General features: G+C 35.8%; 1 protein-coding gene across 2 annotated transcripts in view; it reads right to left on the bottom strand.

The window, feature by feature from the left end:
• Positions 1-18,632, bottom strand: part of EXOC6 (exocyst complex component 6) — a 173,071-nt gene that overhangs the window by 121,343 nt on the left and 33,096 nt on the right. For both annotated transcript variants that reach the window (XM_045854451.1, XM_045854452.1), the window contains 3 exons: positions 3,326-3,497; positions 2,045-2,092; positions 1,864-1,954 (listed from right to left, as the gene is read on the bottom strand). In XM_045854451.1, coding sequence (XP_045710407.1) covers positions 1,864-1,954; positions 2,045-2,092; positions 3,326-3,497 — 311 coding nt within the window. The remainder of the gene's footprint in view (positions 1-1,863; positions 1,955-2,044; positions 2,093-3,325; positions 3,498-18,632) is intronic.

Here is an 18,632-nt window from a genome sequence, read left to right as displayed (position 1 = left end):
TCACATAAAAATAATACTTTTCTGCCCTGGCTGGCATAGCTCAGTGGATTGAGCTGGGGCTGCGAACCAAAGTGTCGCAGGTTCCATTCCCAGTCAGGGTACGTGCCTGGGTTGCAGGCCACGACCCCCAGCAACCACACATTGATGTTTCTCTCTCTCTCTCTCTCTCTCTCTCTCCCTCCCTTCCTTCTCTAAAAATAAATAAATAAAATCTTTAAAAACTAATTCTTTTCTCAAATATAATCAAGCAAAACTAATGCATCAGGAAAATGCATTGTTTAACCCCTGTCTTCTTCTAGCCTCACATACTTCTAATCTAAGGATGAGTTAAGCAATTGTACAGTAATTGATGATTTGTCTTTATTCAGAGAGATTATAGAATTTTTCAGAGCTGGGATGGTATCACTGTCAGCTTCATATTTCTAATATCTACCATAATTCCTGACGCAAAAAGTGTATTTATAAGAGGATAGATTAAGGAAAAGAGGTAGTTCTGGACATGGCTATTAGGAATACACTGTTTACATGAACTCAAATTTCCTCTCCAGCACTTAAAGCAAAGACAGTAGCATTAACAAAAATCTAACCCCTATTTCCCTTTACTTCTCTATTTCAAATAGCCCTCTAGATGAATAAGCTGAATTCAGCTCTTTCACATTCCATCCGTATCTAATTTTTTAAGCTTATTACTACAAGCAGGGACAAAGCATTCAAACTTAAAGACTGTCTTCAAGACTACTTCACATTTGGTGGCAAAGAGGGATTATTAAACATTTCTATAAAGGAAGTAGGTTTCTTAACCTTGAAATCTAACATAATGAGCAGACATTTCATTTACTCAAAGTTAATGTGCAAATATCTCTGAGTCAAACAGATTCAACTGAGTAGAATTTCTGAGTAGTGATCCTTTAAAAAAAAAAGCTGTTCTCACAAGTCAGAAAACAATAATTTTTTAGCTAATAAGATAGCTGACAGTTTTAACATATAATTTGTATTCTGAGCTAAATTTACATTATACAGGGTGGGCAGAAGTAGGTTTACAGTTGTGAGTATACAAAAAAGAGTTTATTCTTATATTATTATTTACTAATTATTGCATGATTTTCCATACAAACAACTGTAAACTCTACTTTTGCCCCACCTTGTACAATTATTATACACAAAGCATCTCATTCTATTCCTCAGGGTATGGAGGTTCCAGTTCCTTTGTAAAAATAAAGAAAAAAAATTTAAAAATGGAACACTAAGTTGGATTTAGCTTACTACATTAAGAAAAAGATGACATTTACCTGCTTCCTTTTGTTTGAATGGGATACATCCGGGTAAAGAAAATACTGGTTAGTTTCTTCAGAATTTATTGATATCCTAGTAATATCTGAACCCTAACAGAGAGTCCAGAAACTCAGAAATCTAAAAAGTCAGTCTTTCCAAAACAGAGGTGGAAAGGCAAGAATGAAGAAGGGAAAATACCTAGCTAGAGCATTTTGGAATGTTTTCTTACATTATCAGCAAAATGAGATTATGAGCAATGCAAAATCCAACTGCTTAAGTATCAAACAGAAAAACAGGTAAAATTTTAGGCAAATTAGGACAAAGCAAGAAAATGTAATCTAAAGATACTTTCCCCATTGGAAAATATTCTGAGGAACAACAAAGTTGAGGGGCGGTGACATTGGACAAAGAACAAACGGGGCAGAAAGGAAACGGAAGACAGAAATTGTTCTAGAAGACTCATGTAACATCAGCAAATGGGGCTTTATAATACAGGAAAACCATGAAAATTCAGGGATAAAGTGGGAAAGATAATCATTAAATTGTAATTTTATCAAGCCAAGCATTACATTACAGATAAATGTAACTCACCTGGAAGGCACAACTGCAATTTTTCCACTACAGTTGTAATATTCCTCTGCTGAATTCTACATCGAATAATATCTTCTGTCTGGACTATCACCTTAGGAATAAAGAAATGTTCATATTTTTTAAATGAACAGATAAATCAACATCCACACACCGGTTCACAAAAAATGTCTCATTTACTCACCTCCTTTCCAGCATCTTGAAATCTTCTGTTGGTATCAATAACTTGTACCTTAAAAATAATTTCACCTTAGTTAGACAAACATGCATAAAACTTCCCTGATGTAACTGTTCACCCTTGTAATCAGATCATGCTTCATGAGAAACTTAGAACAAAGAAATGCAAATTCAAATTAACTCTACAGCTTGAACTTGAACTTTTGATTGAAAAGGGCTTTTAACTTCAATTACTTATGACAGTTCTTTTTAACAGATTCTGTGGCAAACTTCTCAAATTTACTCAAGATTTTTGAACTTTACTTGCTTCTCTAAGTCTGTCAAACAATTCAAATCACTGACCCAATTGACCACTGGTCCCTTTTTGATAACTTCAATGAGGTTTATGTGCCATTCATTGTCTGTAGGAAATGGTGATTGCATTTTACGGTAATTAAACATTCATACTTTGCTGAATGCAAACACTGGGTGGCTGATTAACATCAAACACGGAAATCTCAATCCACAGCAACATTTTAATGCTGCAGGTGCAGGCGAAGCTCAACCTCAAATTTTCCCACATATTAAGTGACTCATTAGGTCATCATAGTAAGGAAGCACATTCTGGTTTATTAAAAATCTCATTAATTTTTGAACAAAGATGCTCAGTGACCTCATTGACGCTGTATTCGGTCTCTCATTGTCTGACTATCCTTTATATAATGGTTTTCTAATCATAACCTTTGGTAAACTAGGGTCATTTTGTCTGTCCAAATGTAAAGATAAATAGGACATTCCTTATAACTAAATATTTTGTATTCTGAGTGAAAAAATCCAGGTCTCATTTAATAAATAATGTTTTCTCTGTGTGGCAGAAAATGTACACAAACTTTCTTTAAAAAAAATTATACATTGCTATTAAACTAAAAAAATAGTTTCAATATTATTAAATGATTTTGAGACTACAATTATATATAGTAGTTTTAAAGGTTTTTTATGTGTACTAATTGTCATTTTCAAAATCCTAAACTGCCAATGAGGCCTTTCATTGTATGTTTTTTAGTTCATTTCCCTGCATGGAAAGAAATCCCGTTAAGTCAATGCATTACTTGCTTTACCAAAAAAGGGATTACTCCTGTCATTAGCATGACAACTGTGTTAATAAAGTGTGAAGGGCATCCCCAAATATATACACTAATGCACTTCTTGAAAGTAGTACATTTAATAATGATTTATAATATGCAACATAAAGTAATATTGAGTAATTTAAGGACAGCAAAAATAAATAGAATTTTAACAGATTTCTTACCTTCAGTTTTTCTGCATCAGTCCTTACTTTAAGGAGTTCTGTAATAGCATCTACAAAACCCTGATGATGAAAATTACACATCTTTTCAATTTCCTTGTCATGATTACGGATACAAGCATCCAACTTTTCCATAAACTTCCTGTGTGCATTTGGCTGGTCATCATACACAGACCTGTATGTATATAAAGAAAGCTAATATTAATTTCCCAATTCACCAAAAATTATTCTTTAAGCCCAATCTTTACAACAGCTGGTATCTTAAAATTAAATCTCTAAACAGATAAACTAAGTTGACAGTACTGCCACTAGTAGAAATAATTTGAGTGAAAAATATTTAATTTATTTTTGAACATGTTAATATTAAAAGAGTCACAAGCCCTCTAGATATATCACTAGGTATCTGGAAATAAAAATCTGAGGCTCTGAAGAGGAGTCTTAACATGCAAGTCAGTGCTCAAAAAGAGTCATTGAGTGGATGATTAAGGAATGAATGAGCAAACTCCTTATTTCTACAGCATTTACTATGTCATGACATACACTAAGTGCTTTATATAATAACTCTTTAATCTTCACAAGTTTATAATGTAAGTATTGTTATTACCCTTGCTTTACATATAAGTAACAGAATATCTAACTACTGCATATTCCAAAACTAGCAAGTGACAGCTGGGATATGAATCCTGTGAGTACGGCTCCCAGAGTTCATATTCTCAAGTACAATGCCACACTGAAGTCACCACAATGTTCTCCAAATATGGCATACGCATTCCTGTTGTATCTAAGCTCATGCTGTCTCCACATAGTGGGCAACTGCCCCCCAACCATGCAAGAAAGGATTAACCTTGTCTAAAGAAAGGTTTGGCCCTTGCCGCAGATCCTGGGAGGTAAGTCTTTGGAATGTCCTGCCTGATAGATGTCTTTCTCTTTGGGAGACTTGAGCAATGCCAGTCTATGTTAACAATGTGATTTACAGTGAGTGGGGACCTTGGGCCACAGTATCAGCTCTGGAGGGGCTGGAGACTAAGGTCAGCAACACAGGCGGCTAGCCCTGTCTATGTGACTAACCCCAGTAAAAGTCCTGGACACCACGGCTGGGGTGAGCTGCCCGGGTTGGCAACACGCCCGAAGTGCTAACACACATCACTGCTGGGAGACGTAAGTGCTGTCTAGACTACTCCACTGGGAATAAACAACTGGAAGCTCCTGCCTGGAACTCTCCAAGACCCTGCCTTATAAGGCTTTTCCTGTTGTGAATTTTAATCTGTATCCTTTTGCTGTTAATACACAGTAACTATGAGTATAACAGCTTACTAAATTCTGAGTCCTCCTAGTGAATTACTAAACATAAAGGTAGTCTTGACACCCTCCCCAAAATGCACCCCCCCCCCACAATATGTTTCCCATTGTTTGAGGTTTAATTCAAGTCCCATTTCTTCCAACAGGCTTCTGTCAATCCCTTCCATGCCAAGTAATCTTTTCACAGGCAGGACAGGTAAACATACAGTCCTTTCAATTCACTCTGACATGTAGTCATATGTGACTTTGCATTGTAATTTAAACATTTCAATTCTATGCCATATATTTTATTTCTGCACACAGACCATAAGCCTCTTGAGGGCAGCCTCCATGACTTAGGTTTCTTAATAAGTACCCATTATAATACTAGAGAGGACACTATAGGATAGCAATTATAAAGTACTTGGACTGTTAAGAACTGAGCTAGAACTAGGCTCTGATCTTGGACATCTCTTTTCTATGTATACTTCTCTCTTTATCTCATCTAGACGTGGAGCTTTAAATTCCATAAACATACTGACACCTTCCAGATGTACATTTCCAGTCCTGACCTCTCCTCTGAAATTCAGCCTCATATATCTCTCCACATAGATATCTGATAAGCATCTCAAATTGTCCAAAATGAATTCCTGTCCTCGTCTCTGAAAACTGCTCCTCTCACAGTCTTCTCCCATCTCGGTAATTCCATTCTTCCAGTTGCTCAGTCAAAAAAACCTTAAAATCCTCACTGACTCTTCCCTTTCGCTCACTCTTCCCCAAAGTCCAGCAAACCCAGCCTTCACTGCCTCCACTGGTGCCACACTTGGACTGAGCTTTCAACGCCTTGCCAGGATTCCTGCCGACTGCCTCCTGACCAGTCTTCTTGATTCCACCCTCGCTCCTCTTCTGTTTGTTCCCAGCACGGTAGACAGAATGGTCCCATTAAACATAAATCAGATCCCATGTCTCTTTTCTGCCCAAAACCCTATTTTCCTTCCAACAGTCCATAGAACTCTACAGAATTTTGCCCCATCTTATCTCCCTGACCTCATTTCCTACTACTTATTCTCCACTTTACTGACTCCACATTGGCAACACTGTCCCCCTTGTGGTTCCTGAAACACACCAGACACATTCCCATCCTAGGCTTTGCCCCTACAGTTTCCTCTACCTGGATCATATTTCTCACGTGTGGCTGCCTCCCTCTCCTCCTTCATGTATGGTACCCTCTTCTGTATTAGGCCCTTTCCAGTTACAGTATCTATATTATAAACACACACGCACACGCACACGCACACACATACACACACACTTCCCTTCCCTTCCCTGATCTATTTTCTCTCCTTTTTTATTTTCTAAAATAAAGGTGTTACTTTATCACTGCATCATTCTTACCATCAGAGAAATGCTCTGCTTCACACTTTATTTTCTGTCTTGCCCTACTGGGATGTACGTTGCATGAAGGCAGAGGATGTTTGTTTTGCTCTCTGTTGTATACCCAGCCTTAGAATAGTGCCTATTATATAGCAGATGCTCAATAGTTGATGAATAAATGGGATGGATGGACAGATGGAATCAGAAAGAACACTTACTAGCTGTTCAACCTTAGGTAAGCTGCTTGACTTCTCTAAATCTCAATTCTCTCAGCAATAAAATTAAAGGATAAAAAGAGTGTAATGAGAATTATTATCAGAGTGCTATGAGGATTATAGTAAACACATGAAAATTTCTTAGCACAATAACTGACATTGTACACTAAATATACACACACTGGCTACTAGCATAGTATACACTTAATAGATAACCAAATCCTTGATAAGAAACCCTGCTGAATAATTGAGTATTATTAGCTGCAAGTACCACATATGGTTAACACTCAATTATCCATGCTAAATGAAGGAGGACTACTGACTAATACTACCGCCTGACATCTGTATGGGGCTTTTTACATTTTTTATACATCTAATGCTCCATTTATTTCTTATACCACACCAGAGAAAGTATCATTGCCTGCTTTTCACAAATGAGGAAACAGGCATAGAAATGGTTCGTGAGTATCTCAATGTAGACTAGTTAGTGAATGACTAAGGCAGTGCTGGAATTCCCACCTTGTGCTTTTCCTACAACTAATACATATAACAAGAGCTCAAACAAGCAATGATGTTCCAAAGAAAAATCCATGCACAAGAGGAAGTTTACCTAACTGACCTTGGCGTACCATAAACAAATTTTTATTTCATAACTGTGTGTATTATATTCCTTAAGTAATATATATAGGGTCTAGCACAAATAATGCCCCCCTTTTATTACAAAATCTTTATTACAAAATCATAACCATGTAATTCTGTAACATAATAATATCACACTCAAGGGCATCATATGACATCTTAGGTAAAATGTTCAAATGAAAACTATAAATTATTATACCCTTATCATTACCTTACCAACCACACTTAAACAGGCATTACTTCTGCTGGACCCTGTATATACATTTCTAAGTTTTTAAACATATTTTTTTTAAGTTTGGTATTTATCTGGCTTTTAAAATAACACATATTAAACAGAACATACCAAAAAAACTGGCTTTTTCCTCCCTAGAACAGTTGTAACATGGCAGCAAGGGATGTTTCAGGACTGCCTCACGACAGCGTCCCTCCAAAGGAGGGTTTGACTCCATTTGTGGGTGCAAAGACAATACTGTTATCGCTTTTAAGTCTAACAGTAACATATAAACAGGAAGAGAAATAGTTATTTTCTAGAAGTCTATTTTATTTTAGAACGTTCTTAAAAAGTCTATCCTTTACTGCGTCTTTCCAATTTATTCTCCAGAGTTTTAAAAACAAAACTACTATTGTTTTCATAGTGGTTCAGGACACTGCCAGTGGATCTACTCCAGCAGCAAGGGTGAACACCTTGTTCTCTACTGATGCTGTAAACATGGAGGAAAACAATGTCAGAACATAACACTCTCCGTTAATAGAAAACCAAAGCCTGAAATGGGTGAACTATTTATATTCCATGCCTTCTGCTGTTCAAGTAGAACCGTAAAGTCTTGATGAAGGAAATAAAAAATAATATTAAGGAATTAATACTGTAAACGAGAAACCTTCTAGGTCACAATCTACCTATTACTAAGTCCTGGTCTCCATGACCCTTGATAATCATTGCTATCCCAGACACGAATAGAAGCTGCATCCCTAACGGATACAACCACTTGTCACCCACAAGCCTTATCAATGAGAGCATTCTGAGCAGAGTACACAGAAATAAACCTGCCGAGGTGAGAAAACACTCTAAACCACAGAAATAAATTGCACTTAAAGAAAGTACTGACGGATGAGACAAGTGCTAAAACCCAAAATTCATCAAAAGATAGAATACTGGCTCTGGAAAGGACACTAGAAAGTCCCTAGCTCTGACTTTCTCAATTTAATAGATCTTTGAGGGTTCCATCCCAGGCTGGGTGCACAGGGAAGGCAACTGACCAATGTTTTCCTCTCATACTGATGTTTCTCTGTTTCTCTCTCTCTTTTCCCTCTCCAAAAGCAATAAAAAACATCCTCAGGTAAGGAATGAATAAATAAGTAAATAAATAAAATCTAGCATGCACTCAAAATTAATCACTATGTGTGGTAGAATTAACCCTCTACCCACTTTTAATATTTAAAGTAACTATTCAAAAAATTTGCTTAAAAAGCCAATAATAAGTATCTGACTGAATAGACAGTAGCAACAAAGAAGGGTGAATATGTGTAAGAACACTGAAAAAGGGAGGAAAACAAAAGCAATTCTCTTTAAGTATATTTTATTGATTATGCTATTACAGTTGTCCATTGTTTTTTCCCCTATATCCCCCTCAGCCCTGTATCCCCCTTCCCTCCAGCATCCCCCATTCTTAGTTCATGTCCATGGGTCCTACCTGTAAGTTCTTTGGCTTCTCCATTTCCCATACTATTCTTAACCTCCCCCTGTCTATTTTCTACATACCAATTATGCTTCTTATTCCCTTCCTCTTTTCTCCCACTCTCCCCCTTCCCCTCCCCACTCATAACCCTCCATGTGATCTCCATTTCTGTGATTCTGATCCTGTTCTAGTTGTTTGCTTCATTTTTGTTTTTTAGGTTCAATTGTTGATAGCTGTGAGTTTGTTGTCATTTTACTGTTCAAAGTTTTATGTTCTGTTTTTTCTTAGATAAGTCCCTTTAACATTTCATATAATAAGGGGTTGGTGATGATGAACTCCTTTAACTCAACCTTATCTGGGAAGCACTTTATCTGCCCTTCCATTCTAAATGATAGCTTTATTGGATAGAGTAGTTTTGGATGTAGGTCCTTACCCCTCATGACTTTGAATACCTCTTTCCAGACCCTTCTTGTCTGCAACATTTCTGAGAAATCAGCTGATAGTCTTATGGGGACTCCTTTATAGGTAAATGTCTCCTTTTCTCGTACTGCTTTTAAGATTCTCTTCTTATCTTTAATCTTGGCTAATGTAATGATGTGCCTTGGTGTGTTCCTCCTTGGGTCCAACTTATTTGGGACTCTCTGAGCTCCCTGGACTTGCAGATCTATTTCCTTCCCAGATTGGGGGAGTTTTCTTTCATTATTTTTTCAAATACGTTTTCAATTTCTTGCTCTTCCTCTTCTCCTTCTGGCACCCCTATTATTCAGACACTGGAACATTTAAAGTTGTCTCAGAAGTTCTTAAGTCTCCTCATTTTTTTGAATTCTTATTTCTTCATTCTATTGTAGTTGAAGATTTATTTATTCCTTCTGGTCCAAACCACTGATTTGAGTCCTGGTTTCCTTCCTTTCACTGTTGGTTCCCTGTATGTTTTTCTTTATTTCACTTTGCATAGCCTTCACTTTTTCCTTTATTTTGCATCTGTACTCAATCATTTCTGTGAGCATCCTGATTACCAGTGTTTTGAACTCTGCATCTGATAAGCTGACTATCTCCTTGTGATTTAGTTCTTTTTTTGGAGTTTCTGTTCTTTCATTTGGGCTATATTTCTTTGTCTCGGTGCACTTGTTACATTGTAAAGGGTGGAGCCTTATGTATTCTCCAGGGTGGGGCAACCCACTTCAGTGTGTTGTGGCACTGTATATGGGGGAGGGGTCAGAGAAGGAACAATGCTACTTGCTAAGCTCTCACCCCACTTTCAGTCACTTCTGCTTCCCACAAGTGAATCGTGTCCTGGTGCTGATTCCCAGGCAGGTGAATTTGTGTACATTCTAAGACCCCAGGGATCCCTCCAGTGGACCCTCCTATGAGACTGGGAGTTTCTCCCACCCCCACAACTCCCACAGGTTTTTATAGCCAGGGGTTTGGGGGCTTTATTTCCCCTTGCTGGAACCCCGGGTTGCATGGTCTGTCTCATTTCCCAGTTGTTCCTCCAGGTTTATCTGCATGTGAATGTGGGACCTCCCAGGCCACCAGCTGTCACCTTCCCGCACATCCTCTCTGCACCAGTTGCCTGTTGCCACCCCTCTTGCCAGTCTAGATGAATGTTTCTTCTTCAACTCCTTGTTTGTCAGACTTCCATACACTTCGATTTTCTGGCAGTTCTGGTTGTTTTTTTGTTTTTAAATTGGTTGTCCTTCTTTTGGTTGTACAAGGAAGTGAAATGTATCTACCTACACCTCCATCTTGGCCAGAAGTCCCGCAAAAACAATTCTTACCCCCCAAATTTCTTGACACCATGTGCACAGCAGAATTATCAATCTTTTATCTGATGAGATCTACATTTTACTATAAAGACAATTTGGAGAGACAGTGGAGGGATAAGGACATGGAGAAAAGCTGAGAAGATGGGCTCACCTTATTGTCAACAAGTCTCCATAGTAATTTACCTGACCAAGAGGAGTCATATTGTCATATCAGGGGTTGTGGGGCTGGTTGGAAAAGGTGAAGGAATTAAGCAAAATAATAATATTATTAATTAATTAATTAATTAAAGTGATAAAGAGGAATCATATCTGATGCCTCTGGCTTAATGTGGTGAAGATTTATAAAAAAAAAAACAACAGTGACACACAACCAAGGACTTATAACCAAGTGCTTTACATTCATTATCTCATTAATATTCACTATAGTTTTATGATGTATATTCTGCTGGCATCCTAATTTATAAATGTGGTTTGGGAAGAGTAAGATTTTTAAGTTCAAAGTCACACAATAGTATGGGCAAGATTTAACCTTAGGTCTACCTGACTCCAAAGCCGGTGCCCTTAAACATTATGTTACACAGACTCTTCAATCAGAAATGGTGATAAGCAGCACGGAATGCAAAGTAGTTACCAGCACAGCAACTAACCAGATCACCTTCGAAAATCAGCAATTGAGAATGACTCAACAGGGAATCCCTGATGTGCACTGCTGAATCTTTCGAGTGAAATCATCCAATGGACAGAAAAAAGAAATGAGAACTGAGGCATAGCTAACTAGGAGGTAGTATGAAATTACAAACCCAACACAATAAGGAAGACCAAAATATGAAGTACAGAAAACTGAGGGCCCTATACTTATCTAATCTCAGCTGTAAAGGATTCTGAAAAATCTATTTTTTTCTTTTGTCTTTGAATGATAATCATTATTCTTTAAAATTTTGATTTGCAGGGCAAGAAAGGAAATGCCATTCAGCACTACTCATTCTTTGAACCCTAAGTTGGTTAAGAGTGAATCCATCTAATTAATCTACTACTAGGCTAGATATACTACTGTTCTAAATTTTAAGTAATATATAATTTTAGTAAAAATGAATTTTTTTCTTTCAAAATATCCCCCAGAATTTGATAATGTTTATTGGTGAGTCTAGTCATGTTCCTATAAATAAATACACACAGACATATGGCAGAACCAGCACGAGGGAACATTAGAAACTAATGTTCTAAAAAATGTTCTAAAAAACAAAATTTTCTACTATCCTACATATACTAAAGTTGTACCTTAATGCTCCATATACAGATAATGGTTTTAATAAAAGAGTCTAGTTATTCCTTCCAAAAGTTTAGCACAATAAAATCTTACTTCTGACCCTGGCTACTGTAGCTCAGTGGATTGAGCACTGGCCTGAAAACCAAAGGGTTGACGGTTTGAGTCTCAGTTCAATTCCTAATTAGGGCACATGCCTAGGTTGTGGGCCAGGACCCCGGTGGGGGGCAGGCGAGAGACAACCACGTATGCCTCTTGCATGTGAGGAAACCATGTTTCTCTCCCTTTCTTTCTCCCTCCCTTGCCCTCTATCTGAAACTAAATAAATAAATTACTTTTTTAAAAAATCTTACTTCTGGCAAAATGTATTGCTAATCAGACAAAAACAGAAATATAAAATCAGTTTTAAAAGAAGAAATAACTTCATGGTGATTACCAGAGGGAGGTAGAAAAGGGTGTAGGGAGAAAACTGGTGATGGAAGGAGACTTGACTTGGGGTGGTGAACACTCAGTACAATACACAGATGATGTGTTATAGAACTGTACACCTGAAACCTATATAATTTTGTTAAGCAATATCACTGCAATAAATTCAATAAAAAGTATACAATAAAATAAAAGTGCTAACTTTAAAATTTTATGGGAATAGAAAACAAAGATGAACTATACTATACTGAAGATTTTAATTATGTATATTAATTTTGGGAACTAGAAATACATATAAACAAAGTATAGGTCTTCAGAGCACAGGTAAAACAATTTTAAGTAAACAAATTTTCTATCTTTATTATATCTAACCTCCCACACCAAAGCAAAGCATTGAAATATGAAGTGCTGAAATATCACACAGTATTTGATCATATATATTGGGCTAATAGAATTTAAACAAAGAAATGATCTTTCAGATAAGCCTTCTTGAAGTCTATGTATATGGCGCCACCTAGTGGTAATGAAGTATAAATACAATAAAACTAAGGTCATTAAAATGTTAAAATGGGTTCACTGAAAATTAATGCTTTTATCACCAAATCCTCTATCTTAACAGAGGAATCCAGGCTCCTTCAACTTTTGAATGCATGCTGTATTTTGTTAAGTGGTTTATTAATCATATTCCACTTTTTTAAAAGAAAAACAACTTTTTCTGACCAAAAACAAACAACATTCACAAGACACTATATGAAAAAGGACTCTCTTCTTACTACTGGTAATATATTATGCTTTTTTTGTCAAAAAGCACATAACATCCCTATACTATTTTCAGCGTTTTCACTGTATCTTCATTGTTAAAAATTTTTCACCACAATAACTATGAAGAATATAAAATATATGTTTCCTGAGAACATTAGGCCTTCTCTTCAAGAGGCAGGCCAAGCCAAATGATTAAGAGTAGCTCTCAAAGTCAAATGGCCTGCACTCACACCTCTCTCCACCACTTACTGAGTGCCTAGAACAAATGACCTAATCTATCTCTACCTCGATTTCTTCATCTGCGAAAAAAGTATTAATGGTATCTCATTTCCTTCTTGTGAAGATTAAATGAATGTACTGTAAGTATTCAGTAGATCTTAACTGTTACCTATTATTACCTACATGATGACTTTTGCTTTCAGGAACAAAACTCTGAATAAAAAAATACTTAGAGTTAATATCACTGTTTATAGAATTTCACACACACACAAAAAATCCATCTAAATGTGCAATGATAATAGAATAATCAAATAAACAGAGAAAACAGGATGAAAATTATATACAATTATAACTTCATTTAACAAATATTTAATGATATTCAACATATAAAATGATTTAATGTTTAATAACACTTAATATGTCAAATGTCATAACTTTATTTAATAAATATTCAACAAATACTATTTGTTGTTACTAATATTAAAAAAGACTAGGTTAATGTCAATTATAATTACCCTTGAGTTGCAGGGGGGAAAAAAGTCATTTTTTCTCCTCTCTATATTTCCCAAGTTTTCTGTAATGAAGGCTTTGCTTTTCATTGATTCAGATCATTCTGTTGTACCTATGGCATTATACTACGTAACATATTGAGACCCTATAAGATATACATGACAATTACAGGCCTTGGGGACAATTTCACTCAGCCTGCATTTAAGAGATTTCCTTATGACACACATACAAAGATATACATTCACACACAACTAAATACGTTGTGTATCATTTTAAAAATCCATGTAAGAGAACTCAGACACAGGAAAAGTGTGTGTGTGTGTCCATGTAGACTGCAGTTCTAGGATGCAAAGATTTCATGGAGGAAAGACCTAAGATGAGAATTTAATATATAGGTGGAGAAATAAGAACCAGTTATTCAATCATGGGTAAACACAAACAGGAAAAAAGAACATGGCAGTGTGAAAAAGTTACAAGTACTAGGAATTCTAATAGAACTCTTACAGAAGTTATTTTTCATCTTTGAGCAGTGGCCTGGAGAATGGCAAGACCTTCCTCTGTGATTCTGAACAGGGGTGTCCACCCTGCGACCCATAGGCCGCATGTGTCTCAGGATGGCTAAGTGGCCCAACACAAAACTGTAAATTTACTTAAAACATGAGATTTTTTTGTGACTATGTGTTGCAATGTATTTAATGCCCGAGATGACTCTTCTTTTTCCAGTGTGGCCCAGAGATGCTTAAAGGTTGGACACCCAAAGCTACACAACTTTTCCCCAGAAAAGTGTACAAACACAACTGCAGGGCATTCCCTCTGAGAACTTTGGATCATCCACAGGATTGGATGAGCAGTACAGCTTATTCCAGTCTGGTGAACTGCACCAGAGGTGCACAACTGATCCAACATGGTTCAATCAGATACACTCTCAGGAGTTCTGAGCTCGAATTCAGAGACACTCAGCTGTGTCTGAGTGACATGGAAACTGTATGTGGTTATCTTCTACCAAGTGCAGAGACACAGAAAAAGCCACACTTCAGAGAACAATGAAGATGAGAGAGGGAAGTATGAAGGAAAATAGAAAGAAACAGTCTGCTACTTCTTTGTTCCAGAAGTATGACTGTCCTTAGAATTTTGTGAGACTCCTCAGTAACCTTCCACTGTATTTTTTCTTTTTTTCCTCAAGATAACTCAGGTTGAAGTGGCACCTACAATTAACCCCCACCCAAAAAGTCCTTAACTAAGGCATACACGCACACACAAACCCACACATGTATTTTTTACCATTATAAAGAGTTCATACTGACATAGGGGGTTATCTGACTAATACATTGCATCTTATCTCCCCACATGATTAGGTTACAGACATACTGCAGTAATAACCTCAGACCACAATCTAACGTTCTGTTTGTGCCATGACATAAAAAATGCTGGGAGACACTACCACAAAATAATCCAGAAATAAGAGTCTAAAGGCAAAGTTTAAGTAAACAGAGTTCTGAGGAAAAGAAAAACTCTAATGGGCTCCTGGAAAAATAATAATAATTCTATCTAGCTTTTACACAACACTTCTAATTTTTTTCAAAATATCCACAATATTGTACAGCTAAGTAAAGAATACGGGATAAGGTAAGTGTCCTAAATTAGCACTGTTGGGTGTCTGAACCAAGTAGCTATCCTGTAGCACAGAGGAACTGAGTTCCTAGCAACTCTGGGAGGAAAAACATGTACACACAGAGAGTACAGTTTCTCTCATCACGGACTACTGAAAAAGATTTCTTGTTTATAAACTATTCATCTTGTACGTATTTAACCATGAAATATTTCTTCTAGTTTTCCACATGCATTCTTAGAACACTTTGTAAAATAATGCCCAGGTGCTTCCTCTAATTCAACTGAAGACATTCTGCCAAACAATTTTTTAAATAATAGAGCTGACATGACCTAATTTTCTTTAAAGGAGCACAATCATATCTTAAAGGATCATATAATCTGTCAAAGCATCAAGATTGAGCAAAGCCGCAAACTGAAAGGATGATTTTCCCTATATTTCTGATGCTGAATTTTACTTGCCTTGCTTTCTTCTATGTGCAAATTCTGTGACTTGTCCTCACTAATAGTATCCTGTGTCCATGCACAGGAAAGAGCCTAGTGAAGTTTGTTAGTTAACATTACTTCCTATAACTAAGGTTGATACTCTGTAATACTGCCCTTAACACTCACTGTAATTCTGGATAACAACACAGCACAATGATGATCGTTAATAGACATCCTCTGTGGTGAAACTTAAATTGATAATCAGCTAACACAGATTTGCAATAGACTTCCTCTTCCTGTTTTTACATTCCTGACCAAGGAGATGTCTCTTCCTGTTGACTTTGTGCTACTTGTTAAAGTCAAAAGATGAGAAATGGAAACACCTAATACATAAAAAGTTATGTCCTCTAGGAAACAAATTTAATTGCTAAATAAAACTTAATTTAAAAAACTTAAACCATGAAGCAGATTAATGAATGCAAATGTAGACTGGTTCCCAAGAATATTATAGAAAATAAAACAAAAATATTAAACTCTTAAGAGCAGGTCTAATGTACAATACAGTTTGCCTAATAGCTTAAGAGACGATCTATATACCCTACCAAAGACCTTTACAGGAATATCAACCTACAGTTAAGAAGAAATTCTCTTAAGAATTGACTTTTCAGCAAAACAACCCTAAAAATGAACAAACAAAAAAGAACACTATTCACCATGAAAAATTAAACAGAAAATTAGTTAATATTTATATATCCATTACTTTAGCAATAAACATTCATAAAACAGGAACTACAAAAGAAATAAGACAAATTAATAAACAAAGTCTTTAACACACCTCTCTCAATCCAAGAAAGAACAAGTGAAAAACAGTATGAGGCCAGAAGAAGATATAACCAACTTCAGAGAAAAAGAGATAGAGAAATGAATAAAACTGAGTCCTAATTAAAAAAATACATATTTTTTTCCAAGAACACATGGGACACTCATGAACACTAACCACATAAGCCACAAATAAAACCTCAGTGAATTCCAAAGAATATAAATAATACAGATTCATCTAGCTATAATGTTATAAAACTAAAAATTATTAGCAAAATGAAAAAAAAATTTTTTTAAATCCTTCATACCTGGAATTGTTTAAAAACCCTCTTTAAAAACTGTTGGATTAAAGGGAAAACACAAAAATAAAATAGAAGAATTTCTTTAAAATACAAATAAAGAAAAAGTCAGAACATGTGAAAGTGCCCTGGCTGATGTGGCTCAGCTGGCTGGGTGTATTCTGCAAACCAAAAGGTTACCAGTTCAATTCCTCATCAGGGCATATGCCTGGGTTGCAGTTCGCCCCTGGTCCAGGCAAGCATGGCAGGCAACCAACTGATGTTTCTCTCTCACATCCGTGTTTCCCTCCCTCTCTTTCTCTCTCTGTTCCCCTCTCTCTAAATGAAATACATAAAGTTTAAAAAAAAAGAATGTGAAAAAAAGCTAGAGCAATCATCAAAGAAAAACTTATATCACTAAATAATTACATCAATAAAATAATCAAATACAAAATATAAAAAGCTAGAAAAAATAAAATAAATCAGAAGAAATAAATCATTAAAGGTACAGAAAGGAGAGTCTTAGGAAACAGAAAATTAGTGGAATGAATAAATTCCAAAATCAACAAAACAGACAAACCACCAGCTAATCTAAACTAAAGGAGAAAAAATGAGTTAAATCACATCTACCTAACATTAGAACTGACAAGGGGAATAAAACCATCAAAATGAAAAAAAATTATAACATCAGACCATATTTGCATAAATGTACTCTAATAAATGTGAAGAAATGGGAAATTTTCAAAAGAATACAGTGTATTTACCTTCTAGAGACAGAAAGTCTAAAAGAACAATCACAGAAGAAATAGGAAAAGGAGTTAAGACTCTCCTGCAAAGAAACAAATAGCAAAACCACAGGCCCAGCTGATTCCACAGGGTAATTCTAACAAACTTTTAAATATCAGATAATATCAGGGCTAATTATAGTATTCCAAATGTAGAAAAAGAAAACTTTCATTTTTGTTTGGGAAAACAAGCATAACATTTATTTGAAGACCTGAAAAGACTGCACCAAAAAAGAAAACTGCAGAACAATCTCACGTACATCAATGCAGAAAAAATCTTTAGAATAATACTAGCTAACAGAGTCCAACAGCATACTAAAAGAGCAATTCATCATGACCAGGTGGGATTTATTCTATGAATATAGAAATATTTCAGTAATAGGAAATACCTTAATAAATTCAATCATAGGAGAAGGCAAAGAAGAAAAATTATATGACCATGTCCACAGATGCAGAAAAGACGTCTGACAAAATTCAGTAATCTTTCATGTAAAAAACACTATATAAAATAGGTATTAATGGATATTTACTCAGAATAATAAAATGTAAATACCTCAGTCCAAAAGCCAGAGCTTTCCTTAATGAGGAAACACTAAAGGCTTTCCTGCTAAGGCCAGGAAAAAGATAAAGATACCCACTATCTCAACTATTGTGTTCCAGTTAGGCTATGAAGTTTCACTAGACAAAGCAATCTACAGTTTAAGAAGTGACAGGAAGAAGTAAAATTATTTCTAAATACAGATTATACAATTATATTCCTGGAAAACCCATGGGAATCAATGGGGAAAAATACTACAAACAACAAGAAAATTTAATAAAGTAAAAGGTTACAAATTAACATTCAAAGATGATCAGCATTCATATATATAAGCAAAACAACAGAAGACATAATGGAAGAAAAGATCCAATTAAAATAACAAAGTGTACACAAAATTTTAGGTAATTCTAAAATTTATTTGTAGAAAACTTTAACTCTCCTGAAAGATACAACATATTCTGAGGTATGAAGACTCAACATCATTGAGATGTCTGTTTCCCCCTAATTAATTTATAAATTTAACTCAATATAGTAAAGTATTTTAAGAATGAACAAGAAAGAGTTGCCAGGAAACCCCTGAGAAAAAGATGATCAATGGGGTGAAGGTCACCCTACCAGATACTATAGCAATAAAGCCTCTACAATTAAAAGCATGGTATAGCGTGCAAATAAACATAGAATGAACAGAATAGAAAAACTTAGACCCACCACATGTGAAAATTTAGTA

This window comes from Phyllostomus hastatus, unplaced genomic scaffold (genome assembly GCF_019186645.2).
Source record: "Phyllostomus hastatus isolate PE091 unplaced genomic scaffold, TTU_PhHast_1.1 phas_scaffold_1066, whole genome shotgun sequence".
NCBI classification, from domain to species: Eukaryota; Metazoa; Chordata; class Mammalia; order Chiroptera; family Phyllostomidae; genus Phyllostomus; species Phyllostomus hastatus.
Note: the sequence above shows the minus strand (reverse complement) of the source record. Positions and strands in the feature narration are given on the sequence as shown.